General features: G+C 49.9%; 1 protein-coding gene across 1 annotated transcript in view; it reads left to right on the top strand.

Annotated features, from left to right (window-relative positions):
• The window catches only part of LOC103233544 (polycystin-1-like protein 2), a 107710-nt gene that overhangs the window by 62139 nt on the left and 26205 nt on the right, over positions 1 to 19366 (top strand). The window contains exons 24-33 of the mRNA XM_038008226.2: positions 440 to 670; positions 3182 to 3283; positions 3381 to 3559; positions 5613 to 5759; positions 7651 to 7850; positions 9831 to 10048; positions 10660 to 10876; positions 12952 to 13180; positions 15105 to 15309; positions 17285 to 17381. Coding sequence (XP_037864154.2) covers positions 440 to 670; positions 3182 to 3283; positions 3381 to 3559; positions 5613 to 5759; positions 7651 to 7850; positions 9831 to 10048; positions 10660 to 10876; positions 12952 to 13180; positions 15105 to 15309; positions 17285 to 17381 — 1825 coding nt within the window. The remainder of the gene's footprint in view (positions 1 to 439; positions 671 to 3181; positions 3284 to 3380; positions 3560 to 5612; positions 5760 to 7650; positions 7851 to 9830; positions 10049 to 10659; positions 10877 to 12951; positions 13181 to 15104; positions 15310 to 17284; positions 17382 to 19366) is intronic.

The following is a 19366-nucleotide window of genomic DNA, read 5'->3' as shown; positions in this document are numbered from 1 at the left end:
ATCCCAGCACTTTAGGAGGCTGAGGCGGGCAGATCACGAGATCAGGAGATTGAGACCATCCTGGCTAACATGGTGAAACCCCGTCTCTACTAAAAATATGAAAAAAATTAGCTGGGTGTGGTGGTGCATGCCTGTAATCCCAGCTACTTGGGAGGCTAAGGCAGGAGAATTGCTTGAACCCAGGAGGCAGAAATTGCAGTGAGCCAAGATCTCTCCACTACACTCCAGCCTGGCGACAGAGTGAGACTCTGTCTCAAAAAAAAAAAAAAAAAAAAAAGATCAAAAGGGGCTTTTGAAGCTGGTCTCCCAGCGGTCTTCCCACTCCACACACCAATATAGTGTGCACCCTTCAAAGGGAATACCGTTCTCCCTTGAGCTCGAGTGAGCTGGGGTTGAGCTTCCCAAGTGTCTCCACTGATAGCCCCTTTATGGGTTGCAGGTGGGGCCTCGGACCAGCTCCTACCAGACACACTGCCTCTGCAACCACCTCACCTTCTTCGGAAGCACATTCCTGGTGATGCCCAATGCCATCGACATCCACCAGACTGCTGAGCTCTTTGCCACCTTCGAGGACAACCCTGTGGTCGTGACCACTGTGGGCTGCCTGTGCGTGGTCTACGTGCTGGTGGTGATCTGGGCGAGGAGGAAGGACGCTCAGGATCAGGCCAAGGTGAGGCTGAGAACCACTGGTGCTGTGTACACCACCCTAGGGAAAACTCCATTGTTTTCAAATATTAGGCGTCATGGGAAGAGGGTATTTGTCTACTTAAGATTTTTTCCAGCCAGGCGTGGTGGCTTACACCTGTAATCCCAGCACTTTGGGAGGCCAAGGCAGACAGATCACCTGCGGTCAGGAGTTCAAGACCAGCCTGGCCAACATGGTGAAACCCCATCTCTACTAAAAATACAAAAATTAGTCGGGTATGGTAGTGGGCACCTGTAATCCCAGCTACTCAGGAGGCTGAGGCAGGAGAATCGCTTGAAACCGGGAGGTAGAGGTTGCAGTGAGCCGAGATTATGCTACTGCACTCCAGTCTGCACAATAGAACAAGACTTCGTCTCAAAAAAAAAAAAAAAAAAGAATTTTTCCAATATGTGCAGTATGCCTGACACATACATAGTAGGACTTCAGCCAATATTTATGGCTATCTGAAGAAGAGGTAATGAATGAATGCAAGGTTGCATTGTCACAGAGCTCTGAAAATCTCTCCGTTCCTACCCCTTCCCATGAAGCAACATCACTCAGAATTTCATGTGGGTTAAATTTAATAAGATAATAGTTTCAGCATTGATACTGCTGTCTTTGATTCACCCAAGGGATTAAGCATTAATACTTGAAGTGCCTCTGCTGTAGGTTGGTTCCCGGGAAGCAGACTCTGAGGCAAAGTTGAGCATGCAGAGTGTGCAGGGTGTGTAGTAAGGGGGCCTGGGACCTGCACCTGGGAAGGGAGGGAAGGAGGCAGCATGGGCAGAGAAAGAAGCTGAGCTGTGAGGCAGCCCAGTGACAGCGCGGCCCAGCTCCTGGGGAGCACCGGAGCTGTCCCAAGTCGAGTTGAGATGCCCAGGTCTTGACCACACCCAGACACTCTGCCAATTGGTCATTGGGTGTTGGCTGCCCCAAGGGGGCACAATCTCAACAGAGGTAGCGGTTGCATTTTTGACCCCATCAACTGAGGCAACGAACCCTCCCTGGGAGGGGGATCGGGACAGCGAATCTTGGAGTTGACTATAGCCTCTGGCCAACTCTGGCTAATTTCTTTTTATTTTCTTTTTGCCAAATTCTTAAAAAAAATTTTAAAATTCTTATGGGTACATGGTAGGCCTGTATATATATGTATGAGGTGTATGGGACATTTTGATACAGGCATGCAGTGTGTCATAATCACATTGGGGTAATTGGGATATCCGTGTCCTCGAGCATTTATCCTTTGTGTTACAAACAACCCAATTATACTCTTTTAGTTATTTTTAAATGTACAGTTATTATTGACTGCAGTCACCCTGTTGTGCTATCAAATACCAGATCTTATTCATCTTATTCATTCTTTTTTTTTTTCTGAGAGGGAGTCTTGCTCTGTCACCCAGGCTGGCGTGCAGTGACGTGATCTCTGCTCACTGCAACTCCCGCCTCCCAGATGCAAGCAATTTCCTGCCTCAGCCTCCCGAGTAGCTGGGACTACAGGCACCAGCCACCATGTCCAGCTAATTTTTGTGTTTTTAGTAGAGACAGGGTTTCACCACATTGGTCAGGCTGGTCTCTAACTCCTGACCTCAAGTGATCCACCAGCCTCGGCCTCCCAAAGTGCTGGGATTACAAGCATAAGCCACCGCACCTGGCCTACATCGTGTTCATTCTTTCTAATTTTTGTACCCATTAACCACCTCGTCTTCCCCCTGATTCCAGCCCCCGCTACCTTTCCCAGCCTCTGGTGACCATCATTCTACTCTCTATCTCCATGAGTTCATCTGTTGCTAAACTATCTTAACGTTTCATTTCTTGAAAATTCCCTCAGAAACACCACCTGGTTACAAATGTTATGAGAAATCATACATTGTGTACAGAGTTTGTACGGTTCACCAGGTCAAACATTCAATATTCTCAGCTTATCAAGTTCATTTCCAATTTAACTACATGGGGGTCATATCTCATAAAGAATGTACTTTGGGGCCGGACGTGGTGGCTCACGCCTGTAATCCCAGCACTTTGGGAGGCTTAGGCAGGCGGATCACTTGAGGTCAGAAGTTTCAGACCAGCCTGGCCAACATGGTGAAACCTGTCTCTAACTACAATACAAAAATTAGCCAGGCATGGTGGCGCACGCTTGTAGTCCCAGCTACTCCGGAGGCTGAGGCAGGAGAATCACTTGAACCCGGGAGCCGGAGGTTGCAGTGACTAAGATCACGCCACTGTACTCCAGCCTGGGCAACAGAGCGAGATCCTGTCTCAAAACAAAACAGGAGGAAGAAAAGAACGTACTTCACGTTTTTATTTTCCCAGTATTTTGCACTTGAAACCCTGCTTTTATGAAGAACAGTTCTCACCCGAGGGGATGAATAAATGGCACATGTAATTTTGCTTTGCCCAACTCATTATGGTCACGAATCGTCAGCTCCTCCTTGGCTGGTGGGTGATGCAGGAACCCACTGAGGAAGGCCTTCCTAATGCTGCCCTTCTCTTCAGGTGAAGGTCACAGTGCTGGAAGACAATGATCCCTTTGCTCAGTACCACTACCTGGTGACAGTCTACACAGGACACCGACGAGGGGCAGCCACATCCTCAAAGGTACCTGCCCATGCAAGATCCACTGATTGATCAGCACATCCCACCCAGCCCTGCTATGCCACTGTGGAGTTGCCCACTCCTGGTTTCTGGATTTCAGGTGACTGTCACCCTGTATGGCCTGGATGGAGAGAGTGAACCCCACCACCTGTCTGATCCCGACACTCCGGTTTTTGAGCGAGGAGCAGTGGATGCCTTCCTTCTCTCCACCCTGTTCCCCCTGGGGGAACTGCAGAGCCTCCGGCTGTGGCATGACAACTCAGGGGACCGGCCATCCTGGTGAGTTGGGGGCAGACAAACCAAGAGAACCTATGAAGTGCCAGGCCCAGGGCTGGGCACTGGACGTTTGCCTCCTTCCTGATCTTCACGAGCCTCTGCAAGACACATAGAATGATCTCTGTTTCACAGACGAAGAAACCTAGGGTCAGAAAAGTCCACTGGTTCATGGTCCACACCAACTGGATCAGTAGCTAGGAGAAGGACTGGAAGCTACAGCCAGCCTCACCTTCAGTGCTAGCCCCACCCTTGTCCCTTTTGCAGCATCAACCTGTGACTTGCCCAAGGTCACACAGCTGGCAAGTTTGGAGCAAGGTTCTCCCCATTCTGAGGCCAAAATGAGAGACCCAGATGAGTGGTGTCCAGTCTGACCACCCGTCAGTAGCTGGCGGCTTTAGAAAAACAATAGCACTTGAATTCACCTACGGGACTAAGCATTAATATCTTAAGTGCGGCCGCTGTAGGCTGCTCCCGGGAAGCAGGCTCTGAGATGGAGTTGCATACGCAGGGTATTTATTACAGGGCCCTGGGACCAGCACCTGGGAAAGGAGGGAAGGAGGCAGAATGGCAGAAAAGTCGAGCTGTGATGCAGCCCAACAGCAGTGCGGTCCGCCACTGGTCAGCTCTGGGGCTGTCCCACGTTGGGTTGAAATTCCCAGGTCTTCATCTCTGTAGGCACTGCATCACTGGATCTCAGCTGCCGCAGAAGAGCCTGTGACCTTGACAGAGGTGGCTTTTGCATTCTTACAGGGCTGCCCTTCCTGAAATGAGAAAATGCATGTCAAGAGCATCTTAGCATAGCCCCCACTATATAGTAAATGCTCAGTGAAGAGTGGCTGTTGCTATCATTATGGTTTTTTTGTTTTGTTTTGTTTTGTTCTGAGGCAGAGTCTCACTGTGTCACCCAGGCTGGTAGTAGAGTGGCACAGTCTCCGCTCACCACAGCCTCTGCTTCCTGGGTTCAAGTGATTCTCCTGCCTCTGCCTCCCGAGTAGCTGGGATTACAGGCATGCGCCACCATGCCCAGCTAATTTTTATTTATTTTTGTATTTTTAGTAGAGATGAGGTTTCCCCATGTTGGCCAGGCTGGTTTCGAACTCTTGACCTCAAGTGATCAGCCCGCCTTGGCCTCCCAGAGTGCTGGGATGACAGATGTGAGTCACTATGCCCAGCCATCATTGCTGTTCTTGTTGGCTATATAACAACAGGCAAAACTGCTGCTCGATCTGACATCACAGGATAGGCAAGATAATGTCAATTCTTCCCCATACCTCAAAGACCTAAATCAGGTTTGATGATACCCACAAAGTCCTCAGCCCAAGATAGATGGTGGTTCTTTGGTTAGAAACGCAAGAGATGAGGCTGGGCACGGTGGCTCACGCCTATAATCCCAGCACTTTGGGAGGCCGAGGTGAGTGGATCACCTTTGGTCAGGAGTTTGACACTAGCATGACCAACATGGAGAAACCCCATCTCTACTAAAAATACAAAATTAGCCGGGTGTGGTGGTGTATAACTGTAATCCCAGCTATCTGGGAGGCTGAGGCAGGAGAATCACTTGAACCTGGGAGGTGGAAGTTATGGTGAGCCGAGATCACTGCATTGCACTCCAGCCTGGGTGACAGAGCCAGATTGTGTCTAAAATTTAAAAAAAGAAAGAAATGCCAGAGAGGACATGTTCTGCATACTCCAGCCTGCACCTGCCTGAACACATACATACATACACTTTAGACAATTTGGCTTTACTTGCTCATGCCTGGATGCTGGCCCTGAGCTTGGTGCCATGTGTACAGGTTAATGGTCTCCAAATGCACCCTTTTGCAGCGTCTTTGTGGAAACATGGCAGCTTCCCAGAGTTGGCTCTCTACAGTAGCTGAACTCCTCATGCGAGGCCAATTTTGATTAAGGCACCAAGAACAAAGAAAAATATGGTTTCTTTTTTTGAGGAGCTCTTGTTCTTTGGGTTCATGTTTGCAAAGCTGTTACCTTGGTGATGTCCAAGGAAGCCTCCTCCCCTGCTCCACCTTATCCTAAAAACCATGGGTCCCTTATCCAGGTATGTGAGCCGGGTGCTGGTCTATGACCTGGCGATGGACCGGAAGTGGTATTTCCTCTGCAACTCGTGGCTGTCCATCAATGTTGGAGATTGTGTCCTTGACAAGGTGTTTCCTGTGGCCACGGAGCAGGACAGAAAACAATTCAGGTACTTTATTTTCCTTTATTTTTCTTTTCTTTATTTTTGAGATAAGGTCTCGTTCCACTACCCAGGCTGGAGTGCAGTGGCACGATCACAGCTCACTGCAACCTCAACCCCCCTGGATCAAGCGATCCTCTCACCTCGGCCTCTCGAGCAGCTGGGACTACAGGCATGCACCACAGCGCCTCGCTTTTTTTTTCTTTTTTTTTAAGTAGAGACGAGTCCTTGCTATGTTGCCTAGGCTGGTCTCGGCCTTCTGGGGTCAAGAGTTCCCCCCACCTCAGCCTCCTGAGTAGCTGGAACTATAGAAATATACCACCATGCCCAACTGTTTTTGTAGAGATGGGGTTTCACCATATTGCCCAGACTGGTCTCAAACTCCTGGGCTCAAGGGATCCTCCTGTATCAGCCTCCCAAAGTTTTGGGGTTACAGTCGTGAGCCACTGTGCTTGGCTGTGCCTGGGATTTTTTTTTTTTTTTTTTTTTTTTTTTTTTTTTTTTTTTTTAACAGAGTCTTACTCTGTCACCCAGGCTGGAGTACAGTAGCACAATATTGGCTCACTGTGACCTCTGCCTCCTGAGTTCAAGCAATTCTCCTGCTTCGGCCACTCAAGTAGCTGAGATTACAGGCACATGCCACCATGCCTGGCTAATTTTTGTACTTTTATTAGAGATGGTTTCACCACATTGGCCAGGCTATTCTCAAACTCCTGACCACAAACAACCCTCTCTCCTTGCCCTGCTAAAGTCCTGGGATTGCAGACATAAGCCACTGCACTCTGTCATGCCTGGGATTTTTAACCACTGTACTCCAATGATCTAACTGTAACAAAACTAATAGTATTTTAGCTATATTATTATATAAAAATTATAGCAAAAATAACAATGCTAACACTGATTGAATGCTTCACAAAATTATCACTTTTAATCCTTTCAACAATCCAGTGAGGTAGCTTCTGTTATTACTTGCCCTAATTTATAGACAAGTCATCTAAGGTAGAAAAAACAAAGTAACTTGCCTGAGGTCACACAGCTGGGAAGAGGGCTGTCTGGGATTCTAATCTAACTTCCAGAGCCTTCCTTGTTAACCCTAAGTGATGCTGCTATGATGCTGTGTTTCTTCTACCAAAAAAAAAAAAAAAAAAAAACCAGGGGGCCAGGCTCAGTGGCACATGCCTGTAATACCAGGACTTTGGGAGGCTGAGGTGGGCGGATCATGAGGTCAAGAGATCAAGACCATCCTGGCCAACATAGTAGTAGATACCCTGTCTCTACTAAAAATACAAAAATAAAATAAAATAAAATAAATTAGCTGGGTATGGTGGCACACACCTGTAGTCCCAGATACTCGGGAGGATGAGGCAGGAGAATCGCTTGAACCCTGGAGGCAGAGGTTGCAGTGAGCCAAGACCATGCCACTGCACTCCTGCCTGGCGACAGAGCAAGACTCCATCTAAAAAAAATGTGGCCAGGTGTGGTGGCTCACACCTGTAATCCCAGTACTTTGGGAGGCCAAGGCAGGCAGGTCACTTGAGGTCAGGAGTGCAAGACCAGTCTGACCAATATGGAGAAATCCTGTCTCTACTAAAAATACAAAAATTAGCCAGGCGTGGTGGTGGGCACCTGTAATCCCAGCTACCTGGGAGGCTGAGGCAGGAGAATCGCTTGAATCTGGGAGGCAGAGGTTGCAATGAGCCGAGACCACGCCATTGCACTCCAGCCTGGGCGACAGAGCAAGACACCATCTCAAAAAAAAAAAAAAAAAAAGTTTGAATAATCTTAGAAACAAATCTCTGCCTCTCTTCCTCCTTCTCATCCCAAGAATGAGCCACAGAGACCAGTTTCCCCCATTCCTGTCTCCCTAAACGCCTGTCCCTCTCTCCCTGCCTGCCTGCAGCCACCTGTTTTTCATGAAGACTTCCGCGGGCTTCCAGGATGGACACATCTGGTATTCCATCTTCAGCCGCTGTGCTCGCAGCAGCTTCACCCGCTTCCAGAGGGTGTCCTGCTGCTTCTCCCTGCTGCTGTGCACCATGCTGACCAGCATCATGTTCTGGGGGGTCCCCAAGGACCCGGCTGAGCAAAAGATGGACTTGGGTAATTCCCAGTGTCACGGAGGTCAGGGCTAGTGGCTGGTGGACCTGAGCCTTCACTGCTCCAGCAATGCCACTGCCATTCCAGAGTCCCCAAGACCACCCTCCAGTTCAGTGATCCACTAGCAGGACTCACAGAATCCATCGTCCTTGGCCAGGCGCGGTGGCTCAAGTCTGTAATCCCAGCACTTTGGGAGGCCGAGATGGGCGGATCACAAGGTCAGGAGATCGAGACCATCCTGGCTAACACAGTGAAACCCCGTCTCTACTAAAAAACATACAAAAAACTAGCCGGGTGAGGTGGCGGGTGCCTGTAGTCCCAGCTACTCGGGAGGCTGAGGCAGAAGAATGGCGTAAACCCGGGAGGCGGAGCTTGCAGTGAGCTGGGATCCCACCACTGTACTCCAGCCTGGGCGACAGAGCGAGACTCCGTCTCAAAAAAAAAAAAAAAACAAAACAAAAGAACCCATCATCCTTACAGTTATGGTTTACTGGACAGGCAGCGAAAGGATACAGCTGGGTGCAGTAGCTCTCACCTGTAATCCCAGCACTCTGGGAGGCCAAGGCAGGTGAATCAACTGAGGTCAGGAGTTTGAGACCAGCCTGGCCAACATGGTGAAACCCCGTCTCCACTAAAAATACAAAATTAGCCAGGTGTGGTGGCGCACACCTGTGGTTCCAGCTATTCAGGAGGCTGAGGCAGGAAAATCACTTAAACCTGGGAGGCAGAGATTGCAGTGAGCTGAGATCTCGCCATTGAACTCCAGCCTGGGCAAAAAAATGCAAAACTCTATCTCAAAAACAAAACAAAACAAACAAACAAACAAAAACACAGAAAGGATACAGATTAAAACCAGCAAAGGGAAGGGACACATGGAACAGGGGCCAGGAGAGACCAGGCACATAGCTTCCAGCATCCTCTCCCAGTGGCGTTGTGGATGGTGCTGACTTCTCCTGACGATGTGTGACAGTGCACATGGAGTATTGCCAACCAGGGGGACTCACTCCAGCCTTGCGATTCAGAATTTTTTTTTTTTTTTTTTTTGAGACAGAGTTTTGCTCTTGTCATCCAAGCTGGAAGGCAGTGGTACAATCTCGGCTCACTGCAACCTCCGCCTCCCGAGTTCAAGCAATTCTCCTGCCTCAGCCTCCCGAGTAGCTGGGATTACAGGAGCCCACCACCATGCCCAGCTAATTTTTGGGGTTTTTTTTTGTTTTTTTTTTTTGTTTTTTGAGACGGAGTCTCGCTTTGCCGCCCGGGCTGGAGTGCAATGGCCGGATCTCAGCTCACTGCAAGCTCCGCCTCCGGGTTCACACCATTCTGCCTCAGCTTCCCAAGTAGCTGGGACTACAGGCGCCTGCAACCTCGCCTGGCTATTTTTTTGTATTTTTTAGTAGAGACGGGGTTTCACTGTGTTAGCCAGGATGGTCTCGATCTCCTGACCTCATGATCCGCCCGTCTTGGCCTCCCAAAGTGCTGGGATTACAGGCTTGAGCCACCGTGCCCGGCCAATTTTTGTATTTTTAATAGAGACGGGGTTTCACCATGTTGGCCAGGCTGGTCTCAAACTCCTGCCCTCAGTTAATCCACCCACCCCGGCCTCCCAAAGTGCTGGGATTACAGGCATGAGCCGCCATGCCCAACCACTATTCGGAACTTTTACTGGGGCTCCAACATATAGGCATGACTGACACCCACATGGCTGGCCTTCACCTCCAGCCCCTCTAGAGGTCAAGCTGACACCATATGGTCTAGGCCCCCACCATAAATCTCATCATTAGCACAAACCATCCGGTGTGGCCCAAGACCCCAGGGAAACAAAGACATTCTTAGCCGTCAGGACCTTCCAAGGGCTGAGTGGTGACCTCCCTGGCGTTGGGCAGGGTTAACCCTTCACTGCACAGCCACCTTCCACAAAGGGCAGATGGGACCGGGCTCTGGGCGGTGGCCTCTGCCTTTGACCCCTTCCTTCCCTTTCCCCAGGTAAAATTGAATTCACCTGGCAGGAGGTGATGATTGGCCTGGAGAGCTCTATCCTCATGTTCCCCATCAACCTCCTGATTGTTCAGATCTTTCGGAACACCCGTCCCCGGGTCGCTAAGGAGCAGAACACTGAGAAACGGGACCAGGGGTCCCCCAACCTGACTCCCTCCCCACAGCCCATGGAGGACAGCCTTCTGACACCTGAGGCAGTGACCAAGGCAGGTCCTCAACCTCAGCTAGTGTGGGGGGTGCTCTAGCCTCAGCGGAAGTCGGGGTGAGGCCTGGGGCTTGAGGCCCAGCAGCCCTGTGTTGCCTGGCAGCATGAGATGCCAAAATTCATCAACTGAAAACACACATACACATCCAACATGCATGCACCCATGCATCTGTACACACATGCACAGACACACACACAGGTGCACATATGCATACATGCACACACACACAGACACACAGACACGTACATACACATGTGCACACACGCATACACACACACACTTTTTGAGTATCTACTATGTGCAAAGAATTATGCCTTCATGGTAGACTCCCTGGCTGGAAGCCCATGGACAGAACTTCCCGCTCTGCACTCATGCATTCAGTAAGCTTTCATTGAGCACCTACTGTCTGCCCCGCTTTGGAGTACAGCCTGGAATGAGTTCAAACCGTAGAAGAGGGATTTAAGAGCTGACAAATGGAAGCTCAGGGAGGTCACTCTCACATCTCAGTGGGCAGAGCAGGGCTCCCTACACCGGTTGCCAGGCCCAGACCGTGTGCTTTTGACCCCTGTGCTGCACCCCTCACCTTGGCTCGTGACCCCTTTCCCCACCAGGATGTGTCAAGGATTGTCAGCTCCCTCTTCAAAGCCCTCAAGCTGCCATCCCCCTCCTCGGGCTGGGACTCAGTGAACTTGATGGACATCAACAGTCTCCTGGCCTTGGTGGAAGATGTCATTTGTCCACAGAACACATCAGGGCAGGTGTTCTGGGAGGAAGCCAAAATGAGACAGGACCCCGTAACACTCACTCTGGGGTCATCACAAATGAAAGGTAAGCCCTGGACATGTCTGTGCCGAGAGAAGCCGCATTTTAGAGCTGGGTAGAGACACAGCAAAGGGGCCACTAGCCAGTTGTGTGGCCATGGACAGGTGACCTCCATTCTTGACACCTCGGTGCCTTCTTCTGTAGAGTGCTAGGGTGCAAAGCTGAACTCGATCGGTGCCTGAATGTGTGGGGCAGGACACATGACCATGGACGGGGCAGCAAAAACTATTAAAGAACATGGAATTGCAGACTGGAAAAGTTATTCCTTTCTCTATTCGTTTTCAGTCCTCCTAATTAAGTCAAGGGCTGGGAGCACTGGCTCATGCCTCTAATCCCAGCACTTTAGGAGGCTGAGGCGGGCGGATTGCTTGAGGCCAGGAATTTGAGACCGGCCTTGGCAACACAGGGAGACGTGTCTCTACAAAAAGTTTAAAAATTAACCACGTGTTAGCCAAGCACGGTGGCTCATGCCTGTATCCCCAGCACTTTGGGAGACCAAGGTGGGCAGATCACTTGAGGTCAGGAGTTCGAGACCAGCCTGCCCAACATGGTGAAACCTCATCTCTACTAAAATACAAAAATTAGCTGGGCGTGATGGTGCACGTTTGTAATCCCAGCTACTTGGGAGGTTGAGGCAGAAGAATCACTTGAACCCAGGAGACGGAGGTTGCAGTGAGCCAAGATCGCAGCATTGCACTCTAGCCTGGGCAACAGAGCAAGACTCCATCTCAATGGGCACCTGTAGTCCCAGCTATTTGGAAGGCTGAGGTGGGAGGATCCCTTGATCCCAGGAGTTGGAGGTTACAGCGAGCTGGTTTGAGGTTACAAGTGTCACTGCACCCCAGCTTGGGTGACAGAGCAAGACCCTAGCTCTAAAAAAAAGGGAGAAAGTCTCAGTTTTGTGTGACTGTGTCTTTAATGCCTCTCTAACACTCTTTAATCTGTTTGGCAGAGATAACAGATCTCAAATTCAGAGCTTTTGGCAATAATATCCAGCTAGAACCCAGTAACATTGTTTTGTTTTCACTAAACAAATGGATGCATGGCATATTATTCCAGTTTCAACTAGTCTCTTTGTTCCCTTCCTGCCTCTTTCCTGTCCATCCTCCCATTTAGAGCAGTGCCACACGACAGAACTTTCTACACTGATGGAAATGTTCTCTGGAACATGGACGATAGTCTTACCATATTAAAGTATTTGCTTTAAAATGCTCTGGGCCTGGGGGGTGGGGGAGTGGAGGGGTGAGGACGGGCACTGTGGATCACGCCTGTAATCCCAGCACTTTGGGAGGCCGGGGTGGGCAGATCACCTGAGGTCAGGAATTTAGAAATGTGGTGAAACCCCATCTCTACTAAAAATATAAAAATTAGCCAGGTGTGGTGGCGGGCGCCTGTAGTCCCAGCTACTCAGGAGGCTGAGGCAAGAGAATTGCCTCTTGAAGCCGGGAAGCGGAGGTTGCAGTGAGCTGAGGTAACACTGCCACACTCCAGCTGGGGAGACAGAGCGAGACTTCATTGCAAAAAAAAAAAAAAAAAAACAACCCAGGGGAAGAAAAGAGATGACCAAGATTGGCCAAATGTTGGTCATTGTTGTAGCTGGAGTGATGAGTATGAGATTCTCCTCTGTTCTCTTGATGTGTAGGGAAATTTTCAGAATGTCTCTGATAAAAAATCTAAAAGAGAAACATCAAATCCTAACTGGCTGTGTGACCCTAAAACCTTACTCCGTCTCTCTGAACCTCGGATTTCTCAGGGCTTGGCACGTAGCAAGTATTTCATACTCAGAAGCTGGTACTGTTACTGTTGCGTTTTGTGGCGGGAGGTGTGTTTGTTTTGTTGAGAGGCAGGGTCTGGCTTTGTTGCACAGGCTGGAGTGAAGTGGTGCCATCATAGCTCACTTTTTTTTTACTACCATTTTTAATACCCAGCCTCAACCTCCTGGGCTCCAGCGATCCTCCTGCCTCAGCCTCCTGAGTAGCCGGGCCCACTTGCACATGCTGCCACACCTAGCTGTTGTTTGTATTGCAGCTGGTTTGCTCTTGACTCAGCACGAGCTGATTGCTTTCTCCTTTGTCCTCCAGAGAAAACGCAGTGTCCTAAGCCCAAGGTGGCATGGAGTGGCCCCTGGAAGGACAGCACCTACAGGCAGTGTCTGTACCTTCAGCTGGAACACGTGGAGCAAGGGCTGCGGCTGGTGGGGCCCCGAGGCTTCCCTCAGCACCACAGCCATGCCCGGGCCCTCAGGCAGCTGCAGACCCTGAAGGGCTGCCTGGGGGTACAGCCGGGCACCTGGGCCCCTGCACATGCCAGGTAATCCACTTCCCTGGGTGCCAAGTGGGTGCCTGCCTGCCCCAGCCTGGGGCCCTCTGGAAAGGGCATTCTGAACAACCTTGGAAGGATGTCCACCCAGACGTCCCCAGGCAGAAACAATGCAGGATTCCTGCACACATTCAGGGAGGCCGGGTTTGAACAGGGCTATTTGCTGGAAGGCACTCAGGGCCCTTTGTACCACACTTTACAGTTACAGCAGTGTTCATACGGGCTATTTCCTATCTGTGCACTTCACTCTTGGACCAGCTCCTCAACTTCTCAGACTTAGTTTCCTCATCTGTAAAATGGGAATGATAATGCCTATCTCTTGATTCAAACTTAAAATGCATTTTTTAAGATAACCAGTGAACTTTGAATACAAACAGGTTACTAGATGACATTTAAAAATTACTGTTGGCCGGGCGTGGTGGCTCAAACCTGTAATCCCAGCACTTTGGGAGGCCGAGACGGGCGGATCACGAGGTCACGAGATCGAGACCATCCTGGCTAACACTGTGAAACCCTGTCTCTACTAAAAAAAAAAAATACAAAAAAAAAAAACTAGCTGGGCATGGTGGCGGGCGCCTGTAGTCCCAGCTACTCCGGAGGCTGAGGCAGGAGAATGGCGTGAACCCGGGAGGCGGAGCTTGCAGTGAGCCGAGATCCTGCCACTGCACTCCAGCCTGGGTGACAGAGCAAGACTCTGTCTCAAAAAATAAAAATAAAAATAAAAATTACTGTTAATTTTGTTGTGTGAAAACAGCATCATAATTCAGTAAGAAAATGGCTTTTTTTTTTTTGGAGACAGAGTCTTGCTCTGTCACCCAGGCTAGAAGCAATTGCGTGATCTCGGCTCACTGCAACCTCTGCCCCTCGGGTTCAAGCAATTCTCCTGCCTCAGCCCCCCTGAGTACCTGGGATTACAGGCGCACACCACCATCCCCAACTAAAGTTTGTACTTTTAGTAGAGATGGGGTTTCACCGCTTTGGCCAGGCTGGTCTCGAACTCCTGACCTCAAGTGATCCACCTGCCTCAGCCTCCCAAAGTGCTGGGATTACAGGCGTGAGCCACCACGCCTGGCAAAAATGGCCACTTTTGAGATGCATTCTGAAGTGATTAGGAATTATTTTGTATTATGTCTGGAATTTATGTTGAAATTTTCCAGCCAAAAACAAAAACAAAACAGGGCAGGGGGGCCAATGAAATAAGTATGACAAGGGGTGATGGCAGTTGCCAGCTAGTAAGCACCTGGGTGTTCACTGTGCTCACTAATTTTTGTATGATGAGAAATTTTTTTTTCTTTCTTTCTTTCTTTTTTTTTTTTTTTTGAGACAGAGTTTTGCTCTAGTCACCCGGGCTGGATTGCAATGGCAAGATCTCAGCTCACTGCAACCTCTGCCTCCCAGGTTCAAGCAATTCTCCTGCCTCAGCCTCCCAAGTAGCTGGGACTACAGGTGCCCACCACCACGCCCAGCTAGTTTTTGTATTTTTAGTAGAGACGGGGTTTCGCCATGTTGGCCAGGCTGGTCTCGAACTCCTGACCTTGTGATCCGCCCTACTTGGCCTCCCAACGTGCTGGGATTACAAACATGAGCCAGTGCGCCCAGCCAGGAAATTTTCTTAATAAAAACTTAAAACAAAATAATATGGTTAGGCTTGCCCTGAGCAATAACAGAGCAAATCTGTGTATAGCCTTTAGTGCGGGGACTTGCCCCTACTAAGCACTGAATAAATGTAACTGCTTTTACTCCATAGACTATGGCATAGCCCTTTGAGATAGGTATAGATTAGAGAAGGAAACAGAGGGTCTGAGAGGTCCAGGAACTTGGCCAAGGTCATGCTGATGGGGGTAGTATGGGGTGTGACCTTGAGCTTGCCTGGGGGTGTGGCCACCCTAACTATGTACGTCCACCTCCTTTGCAGCGCTCTACGAGTCAGCAAACCCCCTCAAGGCCTGCCCTGGTGGTGCATCCTGGTGGGCTGGCTCCTGGTGGCGGCCACCAGTGGCGTGGCAGCCTTCTTCACCATGCTGTACGGCCTGCACTACGGGAGGGCCAGCTCCCTCAGGTGGCTCATCTCCATAGCCGTCTCCTTCGTGGAGAGCGTGTTCGTCACCCAGCCCCTGAAGGTCAGGACCCTGCCCCAGGCACCTGCCCTCCTCCTCTTCACCCATCCTTTCCCTCTCACCAGCAGTCTTGTCCCTGGGCTTCCATTCCTGTATTTATATATTCAACAAATGAACCTGGAGCCCCCCCTCTGTGCAGGCCCAGGGCAGGAAAAATAACCCTTTCATATTACCCTAGGCTACCCTTGCCCTAGACCACATGTATACATATAAATAAGACCCTATTTCCTCAATGTTAAGATCCATTTGATCTTGAGACAAGACAACAACAATTTATGTAGTTAGTTATTCATTTTTTTTTTTTTTTCTCTTTCTTTTTCTGAGTCTGCTTGCAAGGAAAAGACAGCAATTCAAAGGAACTTTCCCTTTGGAAAAAACACCAAGTCATTATATATGTGCCTCAGTTAGAAGCTACACTCCGATTCCTGAGATGTAAAATTACACAAAAGAACATGTTAAAGTTGAAGAAATTCTGGCTCGGCATGGTGGCTCAACACCTGTAATCCTAGTACTTTGGGAGGCTGAGGTGGTAGAATCGCTTGAGACCAGGAGTTTCGGGCTGCAGTGAGCTGTGATTGCGCCACTGAACTCCAGCCTGGGCGACAGAGCAAGACCCTGTTTCAAATAAAAAAAAAAAAGAAAAAAGAAAAAAAAATCCTTGGTCAGGCAACTCCCATGAGACCAGCTCCTGGAGATCTGTCAGCCTGGTATGGTGGAAAGAAAAAAGAAAGAAAGAAAGAAATCCTAAATCCAGGCATGGAGCAGAGGAGGCCAGGGGCACGGTTTCCCTTGGAAAGAGTCGGGCAGTGGGCAATCCCTGGGGAACCCCTGGGGGAAGAGATACTGGGTTGGGGTGTAGGGGAAGCCACAGAAAGAAGGAGATACTTAAAACGAATCTTGGTCGGGCGTGGTGGCTCACGCCTGTAATCCCAGCACTTTGGGAGGCCGAGGTGGGTGGATCACCTGAGGTCAGGAGTTCAAGACCAACCTGACCAACATGGAGAAACCCTGTCTGTACTAAAAATACAAAGTTAGCCAGGTGTGGTGGTGCATGCCTGTAATCCCAGCTACTCAGGAGGCTGAGGCAGGAGAATCACTTGAACCTGGGAGGCAGAGGTTGCAGTGAGCTGAGATCGCACCATTGCACTCCAGCCTGGGCAACAAGAGTGAAACTGCATCTCAAAAAAAAAAAAAGAAAGAAAGAAATTACAAAATTAGTCAAGCGTGGTGGTGGGTGCCTGTAATCCCAGCCACTAGGGAGGCTGAGGCAGGAGAATCGCTTAAACCCGGGAGGCGGAGGTTGCAGTGAGCCTAGATCGTGCCATTGCACTCCAGCCAGGGCAGCAGAGCAAGAATCCATCTCAAAAAAAAAAAAAAAACACAAAGTTAATCTTTACCCTTTTGGGACGTTGTCAAATCCCCGCTGGTCCCCCATTCTTCCCTGAACAGCCTTTATCATAAGACTCAAAAAACGTCCAACACCTACCTTCAGCACTAGGTTCGCAGGCTGCTAAAAACAGGGGTGCATCCTGAGCTTTTCTGTTCCCCAACCGAACCACAGGATCCTCCCGTGTTTGTGCAGAGCAGATGCAGGGATCACGTGGCTGAGGCCTTGCAGCTGAGACCATGCACCTGCGCACATTACTTAATATTGGAGGAAAGGGAAGGAGCAGGTGAAGCCCAGGGGGAGAGCAATTCTCCTTGCAGAGAGATCAGAGACCCCTCAGGCAGGTGAGCAGCAGCAGGTGGGAAGGCTCAGGGGAGTTCTAGGACTGACCAGTCCCCCGTCTGGTCTGGGAGCCAAGGCCTTGCGCTCCAGCTTCATGATCACCTCTCGTCTCTGCAGAAGGGAGCTGCATTCCCCCAAAGTGCAGGGCCCTCCCCGACACACAAACATGGCCCCAAGCCCTGCGCACTTGCAGATGAGGGGTTGAGAATCACCATTGTGGGCTTGAGGATCTCCCTGGGTATTTTTCAGGTGCTGGGATTTGCTGCTTTCTTTGCACTGGTCTTGAAGAGAGTGGACGACGAGGAGGATAGTGTGGCCCTGCTGCCAGGACATCTGTTGGGCCCAGGTAACGTGCCTCAGTGACTGGAGGCAGGGTCTGGCTAGCTGTGGCCCTGATGAGGTTCAGAGAGCCCTGCAGATTGCAGCCTGTCGGGGATCCTGAGCCTTGGGCCAGCTCACCAGACCTTTGTTCCCCATCAGCCTTTCACCCCCAGTTTGTGAGTCATCCCCACAAGAGCCGGGAAAAAAGTGACTCCATTGTCTCCTAAGTATCTTTGTTTCTTCCTTCCCTGGCGTTTTTCCCTGACACCCAAGTATGACCTGCCACCTAGAAGACGTGCCTTAGGGCCAAACTGGACACATGGGCCGTCCTTCTCTGTGTAATTCCAAGCAAGCAGCTTTCTTCTCTGAGACTCAGGGCCCTGGGCTTTAGAACAAAAACTAAAATGAGAATCGGTTTACAGATGGGCTGCAAAAAGTAGCCGTAAATTAAGAATTTTAGGACAAAACTCTGCAAACTGCAGCCAGGGGGGCACATGTCGCCTGCTGCCTGTTTTTGTAAATAGAGGTTTGTTGGAATACAGACACTGACCCCTGCTCTAGGAGGCCACTGGCCAGTCCCCAACCTCCCAGCCTGACTTCTCACTTCTGAACCAAATTTCCCAAGGGTGGTGACAATAATGACAAAACAAACATGCAAATAAAACTGAATCAATGTGGAATCATTGAGGCAATGGTTTTGACTTTCAGGGAAAATAAAATAGAAACAAACAAACCAAATGCCATGCAGGTGCCTCACAGTGCAGCGCGGCTGCCTCTTCAGAGCCAATATTGTTCCATTCCAGGACAGCGTTTTAGATTTGCAGATCCAAGAGGTCCATTAAAATCTTCTCAATTCTCCAGAGAGATGCCAGGCTCCAGACCATTAAATATTCATTCAGTCACCCCTTTGGCAAGTCCTCAGGGAGCGCTGGCTGCTGGCCAGGCCTTGTGATGGCTTGGGAATATAATTTACATAAAATTCACTCATTGTAAGTGCAGAATTTGTTGATTTCAGTAAATGTATAGGGTTATGTAACCATCACTGCAATTCACATTTAGAACAGCTTTGTCACCCCAAAAGGTTCGTTCTTGCCCATTTAAAGTCAATCCCCACTTCCAACCCCAGTCCCTGCCAATACAGCATCGATTGCAGGGAATAGGTTGCTGCCTTTGGAATGAACAGGCCATTTGGGGAGATGGCATCAACCAAGTAAACGCACAAGTAGACATATAAGTGTGAATTATGGGGAGACATAGGGCTGGGGCAGATCAAGAGAGGGCGGGCCTCTCTGCTGCAGTGGTGCCTAGCCTCTCTGCTGAGAATGGGGGAAGGGAAGGACTGCACACTGAGCACCTGTGAAGGCCCTGAGGTGGGACAGTGGTGTCATTTTATTGCAATCATTTTATAACAACCATTGACTGTGTGTCTGGAGCATGTTGAGTTGGGGGTGGGGGAGAATGGTTAGAGATGAGGGTAGAGGAGGTTGGCAGCAGGTTGACAGGGCTTTATAGGAGCTGGGGCAAGGCTGGGATGTGGGAGGGCTTTACATAGAAGAATGATCTGTTTTATGATATGTGTGTGTGTGTGTGTGTGTGTGTATAATGGAGTCTCACTCTGTTGCCCAGGCTGGAGTGCAGTGACGTGATCTCAGCTCACTACAACCTCCACTTCCCAGGTTCAAGCGATTTTCCTGCCTCAGCCTCCCGAGTAGCTGGGCTTACAGGCACCCACCACCGTGCCTGGCTATTTTTTGTAGTTTTAGTAAAGACGGGGTTTTGCCATGTTGGCCAGGATGGTCTCAAACTTCTGACCTCAAGTGATCCTCCCGCCTCGGCCTCCCAAAGTGCTGAGATTACAGACATGAGCCACTGTGCCCAGCCTGTTTCGAAAGAACAGGAGGCAAGGCCCAGGGACTCATGCCTGTAATCCCAGCACTTTGGGAGACTGACGTGGGCAGATTACTTGAATTCAGGAGTTTGACACTAGCCTGGGCAACATGAGGAAACCCC

The sequence above is a fragment of the Chlorocebus sabaeus genome, chromosome 5 (assembly GCF_047675955.1).
Source record: "Chlorocebus sabaeus isolate Y175 chromosome 5, mChlSab1.0.hap1, whole genome shotgun sequence".
Classification (NCBI taxonomy): Eukaryota; Metazoa; Chordata; class Mammalia; order Primates; family Cercopithecidae; genus Chlorocebus; species Chlorocebus sabaeus.
The sequence above is the reverse complement of the archived record's forward strand: the minus strand, read 5'-3'. Positions and strand labels throughout refer to the sequence as shown.